This window comes from Peromyscus maniculatus, chromosome 10, assembly GCF_049852395.1.
Source record: "Peromyscus maniculatus bairdii isolate BWxNUB_F1_BW_parent chromosome 10, HU_Pman_BW_mat_3.1, whole genome shotgun sequence".
Classification (NCBI taxonomy): Eukaryota; Metazoa; Chordata; class Mammalia; order Rodentia; family Cricetidae; genus Peromyscus; species Peromyscus maniculatus.
The window spans coordinates 14932938-14946028 of NC_134861.1; the positions used below are offsets into that span (position 1 = coordinate 14932938).

General features: G+C 42.0%; 1 protein-coding gene across 10 annotated transcripts in view; it reads right to left on the reverse strand.

Annotated features, from left to right (window-relative positions):
- Grb10 (growth factor receptor bound protein 10) overlaps positions 1-13091 on the reverse strand; it is a 105009-nt gene that overhangs the window by 52218 nt on the left and 39700 nt on the right. For all 10 annotated transcript variants that reach the window (XM_076546010.1, XM_076546013.1, XM_076546007.1 and 7 more), the window contains exon 2: positions 2676-2754. Coding sequence is in view for 3 of the 10 variants with exons in the window: in XM_076546006.1 (XP_076402121.1) it covers positions 2676-2754 (79 nt within the window). In the remaining 7 variants the exon portion in view is untranslated. The remainder of the gene's footprint in view (positions 1-2675; positions 2755-13091) is intronic.

Genomic DNA, 13091 nt, shown 5'->3' on the forward strand with positions numbered 1-13091 from the left:
ATTGCCTGTCCAGGCTCGATGCTACCTTTGCTATTTGACATTGTCTTTTTTATGACAATAATACTATGCATATTACATGCATTGAACCCTCCCACCCCCTGGGCTGAAGTGCCATTCAGTGTTTCCTGTCACTTGGTATATTTATACAGAAATGTATTTATATGCAAACTTATCAATTGCCTTTAGGGTTATGCAATGCCTTAGTAAAGAATTTTGTCTTAGCTTGAAAGCACGGAGACTCTCACTTCTCCAAAGAGAAACTGTACCCCCCCCCCACCTCTACTTTTAGTTACTTAATTGGCCTCAACTTGACTGCGGAATAGAATGTGCTGTGGGCTTCATCCTCTCTCACCAACTACAAGTACAGTCAGTTGTGGTTACAGGCATTTCCTTTCTGTCAACTTCTCTGCTAGACTTAGTTTTGCATGGCTCCTATCATATCTGTCTGCTCTGGTTCCACATCTACCTGCCTTGAATGAACATATCACTTCCTTTCTGTGAAGAATCCTTGCTGTCTGTCTTAACTCACCCAACTATAAACTTCATTCTTCATGTTTCTTCTGACTATTATCATCTTGCTCTTCCTGGTAAAGTTAGGAAACTTTTGTCAAGACAAACCAAAACTCTGCTGGGAATTTCATGGCATCCACAACTAGGGCAAGGATACACTTGGGATGATGTTGTTACACATCTTCTCATCCATCAGAACAATTCTCTACATCTCCTCTATAATGCTAGACCCCAGTGATTTCACACAGCAAGGAAAATCTTGTTGAATTCACTCATCCTGGGGATGTTATAATTTTTACTACTCCTATTGATAAACAGAAATACTATTACATTTTTATTGGTGTTGATTTGTTCTCCTTTGGCTTTTCCTGTCTGTGTTACATGCTACGTGAAGAGAAGGACTAACAATAGTCAATGTCAGAGGTGTGCTTAAAGGCTAAAACTCTCAGGACAATAAGCACTTCAATTCAACACGAAAACATAATCTTTTCCGTTTAAGCCCCATGTCAGGTACTGTGACCCATCGGAGTCCTAGCTTCCACTGGCTGCTACACAGGAGAAATGCAAAGAGCTCTCTTTAGGACACCAACTCTACCCACTGTGTACGAACAGTTGAGAATACAATGGGTAAGAGATAAGCTTTTAAGAATTTTTTAGCCGGGCGGTGGTGGCGCACGCCTTTAATCCCAGCACTCGGGAGGCAGAGCCAGGTGGATCTCTGTGAGTTCGAGGCCAGCCTGGGCTACCAAGTGAGTTCCAGGAAAGGCGCAAAGCTACACAGAGAAACCCTGTCTCGAAAAACCAAAAAAAAAAAAAAAAAAAAAAAAAAAAAAAAAAAAAAAAAAAAAAAAAAAAGAATTTTTTTCAGTTTGATTACTAATTTTATGATAAAAAGGCTAAGCATAGACTTCTATGTGAACATTAACACAAAGACTTCAAATATCTCAACTTCAGTGAGATCATTTGTCAGTGGTATGGTGTATTGAGTTATAATTGTCCTATACTTCAAACTAGTCCTAACAAATAAGCACACTTTCACTTATATTATCTCACTAGAAAATTTTCTAAAGTGTGAACCTGAGTTTGTTTGTTACAGACAATCCTGGCTCGTTTATGAGCTGCCTAATGCTTGAGAAAACACTTATTTGATTACATGGTACACTTCAGTGTTTATTTTTTGTTAAATGTCATCCTCATTTTCATTAGACAATTTAAAAAAAAATCTGATTACTCTAATTACCAGCTCAAAAACATATGATTTCTTGGACTTACACTTAACTTACCAGTAGCCCAACAAGGTGCTATGTACATCCTGGTTCCATGTCAGGATCAGAGTCTTCAGTCTTGATCAGGGTTTCCATTTCTTAGATCTGACTTACCATATTACTTTCATATACATTTAGAGACCTTTCCCTCTTCCCCACAGTGACACTCTCAAAAATTTAACAATATAGAAAGAATAAGAAAAGGGACAAGAAGAGAAAAGAAAAGGGAAGAGAGATGCCAAGAGGACATACATGCAAAACTAGCATACCTGAAAAAACAAACATGCCCAAATATAGGATTCTGCCGTGGAGTTACTCAACACAAAATTCAGCAGTTCCCAGGGTGGAAGGACCCTTAAAAGGTCAAAGAGAAGATCCACCCCTTGTGGAGGTACCTCAACAGGCAATGGCCAGTTGCCTTCATGTAGAATTCAAAGCCCTAGCAAGGTAAGAGGTGAATCCCAGATAATTCACACAAAATTGAATTTAACTTTTGACTCACTAAAGTTTGCCCATTGAAAGGAAATATATAATGATGTATGTGTTAGATCTTACTGGCCTTAAGAGAAAATGAAGATGCTAGAATCTTATTTTATTGATGGCAAGAACATTCTAGAATATGTAGTTGGATTTCCATACCCCCAGGGTTCACATTTATAGGTTGAACCAAGCACAGATCAAAATTACTGGGAAATACTGTATTAAACAGATGCATATGTTTCCCCTGTGTCATACCATATCACAGTGCATGGGGGGATGACCACAGGTTCCAGGTTTAGGACATTTTATACTAATGACTCAGTCACCTTCACATTATCCTCGGGGGATCGTAGAACCTCATGGATACCAAGGACCACTATGAAGTTCTCATGTAGTTATACAGTTATAGTCGGTTCTTACCTGGCTGCCTTCTTGATTGAGAAGTATAGCCAGTCCTGGCCGGGTTTTGTGGTTTAGAAGATGACTGCCCCACTTTGTCCTAGAAAAGAAGACAACAGAGTGAAAGGAGGCACCGCAACCCACCACCACTTCCTCTCTCGCTCAGTTCCTTCTTTCCATTCTATTTATTTATTCCCTTTTTTATAGTTTTAAATGACAGTTGAAACTGTGCTGTGGAAGGGAAACCAATCATGGCAAATGGTAATCCGTTGTCAAGGGAGTTAGAAGGTGCTCCTCCTGTTTTTGATTTCCCCCCGAATAGTAATTTAAAAAGGACAACTGCTGACTGCTCATCTCGGGCAATGAATGTCAATAATCAACACTCTATGGAACACATGGCACTTTCGAGAATTGCGAGGTAAGCAGTCTTGGACTTCCTGGGTCGGAAAATCCCAGAGAGGGGCCATAAAGAGCTCTTCGCAAACAAAGGACGAGGAGCTCAGTGGCACGTCGATGGAGATCCAAAATTCTAGAAAAAAAGAACCTTCATAGAAGCACCTCAAACCAATGAAAGAAACATTAAAATATGGGTAGAAATATGCCACCTTTATATCCATATGCTTACAAAAAAGAGCAGTGATTAATTCTTGGTAGTAAGATGTTAACAACTTCTTATAAATCTGTAAAATCTGTGAACATTTTTGAAAACACATACAGCACTTCTGTAATTAGAAAGGTTTTGAACTGTGCCAGAAGTACAGTGTGTTCATTTAAGTCTACTCATTAATATCTAGTCACAAGCAGAGCGCAGATTCCCTTTTACAGTGGGATCAGACCCCAATAAATTCATCATAAACGCGCAATATCCGAGGTAAAAAGTGCATTGAACACATTCGAACGGCTCCACTTTGTACTCGGGACACGGTGCACTATGGACACGGCGCACTATGGAGTATTTCTTGGTTCTCTTATGACCTCGAGGCTCAACTTAGCAGGAACTGTGACTCACAGTCACTACCCTGCATAGCAAGACAGCATCATACTATACAACATTAGTCCAGGAAAAGATCCAAGTTTAAAATTCAAAATGCCTGTGCTGAATACATATTGCTTTTACACAATCATAATGTCAACTGGACTTTTGGAGTTGTTTGAGAAGATGGTTTTCCCCAAGCCTCAAACTAAGCAGATTCATGCACTCAACAAACTATATTCCCTGAGAAGTCTCAGAAATCACAAGTAAACTGGGCTATACAGACATGCCTTCTTAAAAGACAAGTAGCTTACAAAAAGAACCAAGTCTAAAGTAGAACTAGAAGTTCACGTGTTTGTAAAATCCCCAGATTTTGAAAAAAAAAAGAAAGTCACCTTTTAAAATCAAACAGGTTAGAAGTTCAGGTAAGAATTCTGTTTCCGTGAGAAGTCACGTAGACTTGAATGAAGATGAGTGGCCCTTAGCTGAAATGCCTGGGACCAACAGTTTTTCACTTTTCCTTTTTGGAGAATATGCGCATGGGTATATCGATAGCTAGATCCTAGGGATGAAATTTAGGTCTAAACATGAATTTAGCTATGTTCCATACACACCTTTTCCTCACAGTAACCTTATGCAGTTCTTTTATTAATTGTATGCAGGGTCAGGAAGCAGATTTTCCAATTGAAGTCTTTTTTTTTTTTTTTTAAAGACAGGGTTTCTCTGTAGTTTTTGCTGCCTGTCTTGGGTCTCACTCTGTAGACCAGGCTGGCCTCAAGCTCACAGAGATCTGCCTAGTTCTGCCTCCCGAGTGCTGGGATTAAAGGCGTGCACCACCCGGCATTTTTATTTTTTATTTTTATTATTATTATTTTTTTTGGCCTAAAGTTTTTAATGTTAGAGTAGTTCAGATTTCAGGACTTTCAATTAGAAACAGTTAACCTGTGTACTAAAAATTAAGACAGCAGAGTAAAGTCACCTACTGACTGGGGCATTGACACCCAGAAGGTCAAGAGCAAACGTCTGCCCGCCATTCCGAGGCAAACAATGTCATGTTGCCAGGAGCAAGGGAATGAAGGGCAAGGCCAGACTAAAGGTTTCCTCTTCAGGTTAGTTTCTGTTTATCTGTGTGTCTGCTTCCTAGCCTCCTGGCCTCCACGAAGATAGAACTGGGCAGGGGAGAGAGAGAGGGTGGCCTTGTGGTCACAGCCTCCCTCATAAGCAGGAGGCCCAGGGCTTGAGAGGAAAGCTGGGTTTTTTCTTTGAAGGACAGGCTAACAGCAAATACTTTTTAGACGATGGTTCTTAATTACTATGCTGTCTGCCTCCAGAAAAAGGTGGGATGGGAGGGTTGGGAATGTGTTCCAAAAGTTCTTTACCTGAAGCCATACAGGGCTCTTTCTTAATTAATGCTGGACCTTCTCAGATCCGTGTGGTTTTTGGAAGTACTTGCTGAAGTCCAAGCCTGACCTGCCAAGCAGATCGGAGTAGAAACATGCCTTTGTGAAAATGGGACAGGAAAAGCCCACCCTCTCTTGGGTGGCCCAACTTGGGCCACTGCACTAAATGGTAGAATGGGACTCACCCAAACCCTGAAATTGGTGAAAAGGGACAGTGAAGATGGTCAGCTACTTTTTGTCTCTGCATTAAGACAGCAAGGCTACCTGGTCTACACTATCAGATCCCTGGACCTTTCGCTTCAAGAAATGGCGGCCAATGGAGCAAGGTAAGCCAGGGAGGGACAAGGGCTGGGTGGGGCTCAGTTGTCTTGATTGACTCTAGGATTCATAAGCCATGTATCCGTTATGACTATGTAAAGGCAAAGGGAGAGCAAAGACTTGAGTCAATCAAGCATAAAGCCCAGGCCAGAACAGTTTCCAGGAGCCCAAAGGAGAGAAGAAGAGCTCAGCATGCCAGCTGTCTCTATCAAGGAGCAAGACTTTTCATCTGTAGTGGTGTCAATTACACTTTTTGCTTATGATTCTATTTATATAAGCTGCTGAGTCTAACATGAAAATGTTTGGGCCGTTTCTGGCCAGACTTCAAAAAACTTGTCTCATATGTGCATATGTATATGTGTGTGATAGAAAGGTGGGCATGTACACGCACGCACGCATGCGCGCTCAAATTTTCACTTAAATCTTACTACTAACCTAAATACTATAACTTCTTAAAAGGCACAGAAAAGCCCTAGTATTCCACATTCGGCATTTCTAGAACATAACTACCTCCAAAGCAAGCTATTTTTGACATCAGCAAAAGCAACTTTGAATTGCTTAACTTTAACACCCCTTCTGCTATGTTATACATACACACACACACACAGACTGAGTTATTCATGGTAGTTTGTCAATGTTTCATATTTTAAAACACCTACACTGAGATGTTGCATAGCATACACTTCCTCTGTTGGATGTGTAAATCCAGTGAGTGCTGGTATCAAGACAGAGCGTACAACCCTCACCATGTTCTAATTATAGAATATTTCCATCACCCTCCAAAGAAATCTCGTGTCCGGGGCCTGTCAATCTTGACAAATGGTTTTCCCAAAATAAAATGCCTTTGCCAAGTCAGTTTTATTCCCGGTTTTAGATCCGGCATTCCCATATCAAGGAGGCAGCTTGGCCTTAAGGCGAAGGACACTGGCTCTAGAATTTCTGCAGATGAGCAGCTACGTGACCTTGGGGAAGACTCCACAACCTTAAGGGCTGTTGTGTGATCTTGCCCATAAAAGCTCCTCAAAGTAGATCTCAGCTGATGCTTCCACTACAACCACTGTTGGACCGCTTCTCCTACCTCTTGCTTCTCCACCACTGCCTCTCCTATGAAACCTCTATCACCATTTCAGTCCACTTCTTCCTCCATCTTCTCTATGGCCACCACCTTCACCATCACCTCCCCTATGTGACCCCCCAAGTTTATTACCAGATCACCCTTTCCTTTTCCATTATCTCCTCCACTTCTATCATGCTTCTACCTCCTTCCAGTCATCTACTAGCACAACTACAGTCTACCTCCTCAGCTTCCAGCCTGCCTTCCAATGAACTCTAGGACCACCTCTCCTCTACTAGTTTAATCCCCTTCAACCCAAGATTGCTATGATTTTTCTCTCTACCCAACACCACCTCTTACATCCTCAACTTTAACAAACCCCTTTCCTTATGAAAAGACAACTGAAGGCTACTTTGTAAGAACTGTCACCAGGGAGAACCTTAATCTACTGTGAGCTCTACACTAACTTCAGGCAGCACCTAGAAGCTCTACCTGGAAAATCCCTACCCACATCCCATAAATATCCAATCAGTGAGACTAACAACTCCAGACTTTAAAGTATATAAGACTATCAGTCAAGGCATAAATTGGGGGCATCAATATAATTGGAGAACAAACCATTTCTAAACTGAATAAAAAATATTTTGATTCTGATCTCAAGAAATTCTGGCCCCATGACTTAAAAGTTTTGGAATATTTTCCCCTATCACTTTCCTCTCCTCTGTCATAGAAAATTATTACATATAATGAGTTCCAGGGATCCTCAAAGAACCAGGATAAAAGGTCACAAAGAAGCTCATCCCTTTGGAACTCAAGAATCACCCAACAACATACACACTCACCAACCTCCAAATAAAAAGGAGCATGCACTAGTTAATAAGGCAATGTGGCATGCTAGCAAGTAAGAGTTCAAACTTGGAAAGGCAACACTGGACATTCTGGTCTGCTAGTTCTAGGGACAATCCCTAAGCATCTCAGAGCTTCAGCTGCCTTGTCTAAAAATAGGAGTCACTACAAAGGCACTGCCATCAAAATGAACCTAGATTCTTCAGTTCCATGCTTTGTATGTTCTCTCTTGGTTCCATTAACTCCTGTAACATCACACATTAAGAATAATTAACTGGATGGAGTTGCCTTCAGAGTAGAGTACCAAGCCCACAGCAGGCATACAATATGCCTATACTCTGTCCCTAGTTTAGCAGAAGGAAGGCATGCACTCCTTCCTTGAACTTGCTCAACAATAATCTCAGAACTTGGAAAGGGCCCTCACTGTCCTGGCTGACCGGGAAAAGGCCTCAGGGTTGAGTGTGATGTAATCCTTGGTAGTGGTTCTTCCTCATCTCTAAGTCCCTGTAGAGGGCAGAGGGCCAAGGGTAAATGGCAGCTCATGGCCAAGAACCCAGAGGCAGAATGAGATTGGCCCAGAGCTCCAGCCTGGATCCCCACAGCATATCTAGACTAGGTCTGAATGCTCCTCAGGACAGGTGTGAGATGGGTGATGGTTCAAGGTGATACTTCCTTAAGATCTGTTGTGATTTGAATATGAACCATCTCATCCTATCCCTAGACTCATGGCTCTCTTTAGGAAGGTTATGGAGCCTTTAGGAAAATGGAGCCTTGATGGAGGAAGTTATGGAGGCAGGCTTTGAGGTTCAAAAGCCAGTAGCACTTCCTATTTTTTTTCCTCTCTCTGCTTCCTGACTGCCTGGTAGACTGGTGCCCCTGCTGCCATGCCTTCCTGCTCTGAAGGACTGTGCCCCTTTGAACTGTAAACCAAACCTTGCTCTCATAAACTCTTTTGTCAGGGGATTTTTATCAAAGAAACAGAAAGGAACTGATATAAACTCTGTTTTGTCTTTGAATAGAGCGTGAGGCTAATATAAAAAGGAACACATGGGCCAAATCAGGATACAACAAACTCAGCCCTGCATAGAAGGAAGGATGGTTGGGACACAAGACATTCACCTCCATCCTTATCATGACAGGAATCAAGTATTTATGAACTACCAGTGTGGCAAACTAAATAATATAAGTTAACACTTCACTGTATGGGCCATTTCCTCTTCCTGGAAAACAGGACCAGCAAATTCCCTAACAGAATCAGTAAATTCCTTCCAGGTCTAAGACCAGACTTGCCCATTTTATAAAAATATTTGAGAGACTCTATTCCTAGAACCATGGTAAAAAATAGTATTATGAGATGGTTACCATAGTGCATGCCTATAATTCCAATGCTCAAGAGGCTCAGGCAGGATCTCTAGAGTTCAAAGCCAGCCTGGGATATATAGATGGATCCTGTCTCTAACAGAGTCCTAGGAAGGTGAAAACAATGACCTGAACCCTACCAGTTACCATTGCATTGTCTGTAGAGATTTTGCAAGCTGCAGTGGCCCATTGGAGGAAAGTTTGTGGAAATCAGTCCCAAGCAAAAGTCCCACCCTGCCCTCTTGCTATCTGGTATGATTTGAAAGAAGCTAAGTGTTGCCTTTATTGTCTTCTTCAGCACCTTGAAGAGTGGGACTATCAAACCACACCAACCCAGATTGAGTAAGAAGTTGACATCTTCATGTTTCCAACTACTTGTCCTGGCTCAGTGAGTCCTGAAAAGTCTACATAACTTAGTTTTATTTGTTGACACAAATTCAGACAGTAACACTAATAATTGTGCCTATTCCAAAGGGTTTGTTGGGAAGGCAGAGAGGTGAGAGATAAACAGTTCAGTCACAAAATACAGGCCAGTTTTTCTGGCCATCCTGGAGGAGATAGCCTCCAACTTTATCATAGCCTACTATGAGCTGGGAGAGAGGTGGTAGTGGGCGAGGGGCCAAAGGGAAAAACATGGAGGCCTTTACTGTTCTTTTTAATAAGCCGTGTACATACTCTTCCATGCCTGAATAGTGGTTATAAATGGCAACAGCCTGGCTATTCATAGGGCCACTCCAGCTTCAACAGACAGCAAGGAGGAAGAGCCAGCTGGCCTCCATCACAGAAGTTCAGCTGCTACGCTGTGCACTTCTAATACTGTCAACAAATGGAATGATACTTGCAAGAGAAGATGGAGGACTGTGAGGGTGAGTGTATGTACACATAGATATGGTGTGTGTGTGTATTGCACATAAACTAATCACAGATACAAGTTATCTCTAGGTATTATAAGCCCTTGCCTTTTCCACTATTACAAGGATGCAATCTCATTGTAAATCAAAAGTATCTGTACTTTCTGTCATTCTTTAGAGAGACTCATGCGTGCAGCAAGTATTTACCAAGCGCCTGTCCTACATTCAGCATAGCAGTGATGAAAGGAGAGACTTACCTTCATGAGGCGTCTCTTTTAGCTGGAGACAACAAATGACAACAAACATACTATGCAATTTGCTCATTTATAATTTAAGAAAGTGATACTACAGAATAAGACAGGTCAGTGTAGCATAGAAACATGGTGGAGGTTTAGAAGAGAGACCTGGGGAGCCATGACAGCCTTCAGGAAACAGAAGGAGGGCAGTGGTGCTCACAATGACCATCTAGGAAGAGGCCACAGCCATGGCAAGTGGCCTAACGTGGCACCCACATAGACGTTAAAAAATAACGTCAATATTCATGCATTGAAGAGTAACTTCAAAATGTTGTTTCTTCCTTGTTAACAAAATACAAAGGAAGAAACACAGGTGTGGAGGGAAGGATGGAGGGGAAAGACCTAGCTACTTCTTCAGGATCAGCACACAAATGTTTAACGTGTTCTAGGGAAACTGTCAATGTGTATACTGACAAACATATGGCTATAAAGCACAAGCGGACCCTTTGATAGAGTGTAGGGCTCATCACTAGAGGCAAAAGCTGTGTAGAGGCCTTGCTGAAGTCATATGCCACACCCTAGACAGGAAGCCCAGCAAGAGCACTACTTGTTCAGGGAGAAAAAAAAATACAGTAAGCATAAAGAGATCCACACATGCAGTTAAAAAGCTCCATGTGACTGTGGTAGAGGAACATACAAATGGAACTGAAGCAGTTACTAACTTAAAAGCCAAGCACTTAAATAGGAAATTAAATAAATTGTTTAAATTATTCTTCTGCTTTAGTAAAAGGAGTAATTTACGGTCCCTCTTAAAATGTATCATTTTAAAATAATCAGTTGCCAACTGCCTAATTTTTTGTCAATCGATATATAATTATTGCTTATTTAAAACATATCATTTTTCTTTGTCTAGTTATCCAAAACACTGAGAGTAATTATCCAGGCATTTCCCCCATTTCTGCATCTGAGTGAGTGAGGATGTTTTATGGCACCAGAACCCAGGCAGTGAGATTGTCAAAATAAACCAAAATAAACACATGCTTCATCCAGGTGCCAGAGAAAGGATGCCCCAATTCACCGAAGTGTCACAAAATGTTAACACAGATGCCATGTGTATTGCTTGCCACACTTGAAGAATTACAGCACAGTAAAGGTACCCAACCAGCAATCTATTTTAAACTTTCTCGGAATACAAAAATCACTGCAGGCCTCTGTGTACAGCCTGCTCCGCCCATTGCCAAGCGCCAGCCAGGACCCACCTTCCTGAGCGGGGAACAGGCCCAGGCTGGGGCCCCCACAGTGCAAAGCCCAGGCTGGTTGCAAGCAGGGCTCAGGGTGTACGTGCAGGAGGAGGAACTGGCCAGTACTCCTGTCCACGTCCTCAATAGGTTATTTTTAATTCCTCTTTACCCATCCGAGGTAAAGACAGATCCCAGAGGATTAAGTTGTTTCTCTAGATTCTCTGACATTCACCATGACACAGGCTAAAAAAGGCTACATTCCGACTCTGTGAAGGCAGAAAAATATACGTATCCCTCAGATATCAAGAGCCTGACCCAAAGACTAATGGAAAGATGATTGGTATGTTGGCAGTAAAGAACATTCATACAAGATTTACTTTTCTTCCAGCAAAGTTCTAAAGAGATAAGATAAACGATAACCTATAAGCACACTGAACTAGAAAAATACCAAACCAACTTCTTTTCTCTGATAAGAGTAAAGTTGTGGTGAACCAACAGTGTCTTTGTCAACAATGGCCCCAAACTTCATTTTTCTATCCATAGGCAACTTGGGTCTTTCCTTCTCATCACACCCTGGGGAGGACACTGAACACTGTGTGTCACTTCACTCATCAGGGCTTTTATACTTTCTTGAGCCTTAAGCTATGTTGCATGCACACTGTTATTTTCAGAATGGGCAACCACTATGAAAACTTTTTAATCAATCCCTCACTGCCCAAAGAATATCAAAAACAAATGTTCCAGCCAGGGCTGGGGGTGCACGCCTTTAATCCCAGCACTTGGGAAGCAGAGGCAGGAGAATCTCTGGGTTAAAGGCCAGCCTGATCTACAAAGGTAATTCCAGGCCAGCCAGAGTTACATAGTGAGGCTCTGTCTTTAAAAAAATGCAGAAAGCTGAGAAGAAGGGAAGGGGGAAGAATGTTTTCACATAGTTTGGGGAACATTCAAACTAAAGTGGGTTTAAGATGAGGTCTGGAAATGCAGTAGTGCTTCTTTGTCCACAAATCCCCAGTCAACAATGAACAGAAAATATTACATAAAAACTTTCAAAGTGATGAAACCTAGCATGTCCCTTTGTCCAGTGGGGCCTCACAATCATTAGACACTTGATAGCCTTCTGCATTGTCAAATCAATCATCATGGCTTTACAGTGTTTGTGTCATGATCCTCCACTTTCTAAATCAAATAATGGCTCCAAAGCATGAGGATCCCACACCCAGGAGGACTAAGAAAGGATGGGGCTGGGATTCACTGGAATTAGAAGCAGAGTCAGCCTGGCTGCTGGGTAAGGTCACTTCCTAAAGACCACATGGCCACCATGACATGCACAAACACTTGTTGGGAAGTGTCAGGACTTAAACACTCCAACAGGAGAGAGTGCTGCAGAAAGACATCCTGAGTTAAAGTGATGGGAGCCTAGACAGACAGCCACCTCCAGCTGTGGTCAGAGAACAAGGAAGTTCCAGAAAAAACATAACAAAGGAAGGAGGTGTCAAGAAGCTACAGGACCTGGTAAAGTAATAGATGTGACTTCAAATTTACTCTTGTGTTACTAAAAGGGCCAGAGTGGACCAGGAATGAGTGTACAGCAAGCCCATTTTTTACTAACCACAAATGGACAGGCTATCTCTACAAGTCATCAAATGATGACCCTATGCAAAGAAACAGTTGGCAGAAGACCTCATGTTTCATCAAGGTAAATATGATGCCTCTTAAGTACCTGTGGGAGAGCAGCTGTGTAAGGAGCTACATTTGCACAAGAAGTCACACCTGCTTCCCACCTGTTTCCCTGTTGTCTGCCTGCCTGCCTCCTCATATACTGCCCACCTGCCTGCAGTCACATAGGGCAGGGAGGACCTTGCACCAGTAGATGGTTTGGTCTTTATAGGGACCTGTAGAACTGAAGAAGCAACCATCTGGTTTCAAGAAGGGGTTGTGGGGGCGGTTGACAAGACTTGGTGAATATACAATGGTCCCTACAACTCAATTACTACCTCCACCACTCAAGCAAAAAGCAGGGTCATTGGATGCATGCAACAAGTCTGGAGCTTCTGTATGTATAAAAAATTCACCTATCAGTGATTCATTGACTGAATTATATATCTGATCCAAGCCACAGCTATTAGTGAACACAGCTAGAATTAGAAAATTATTTGTAT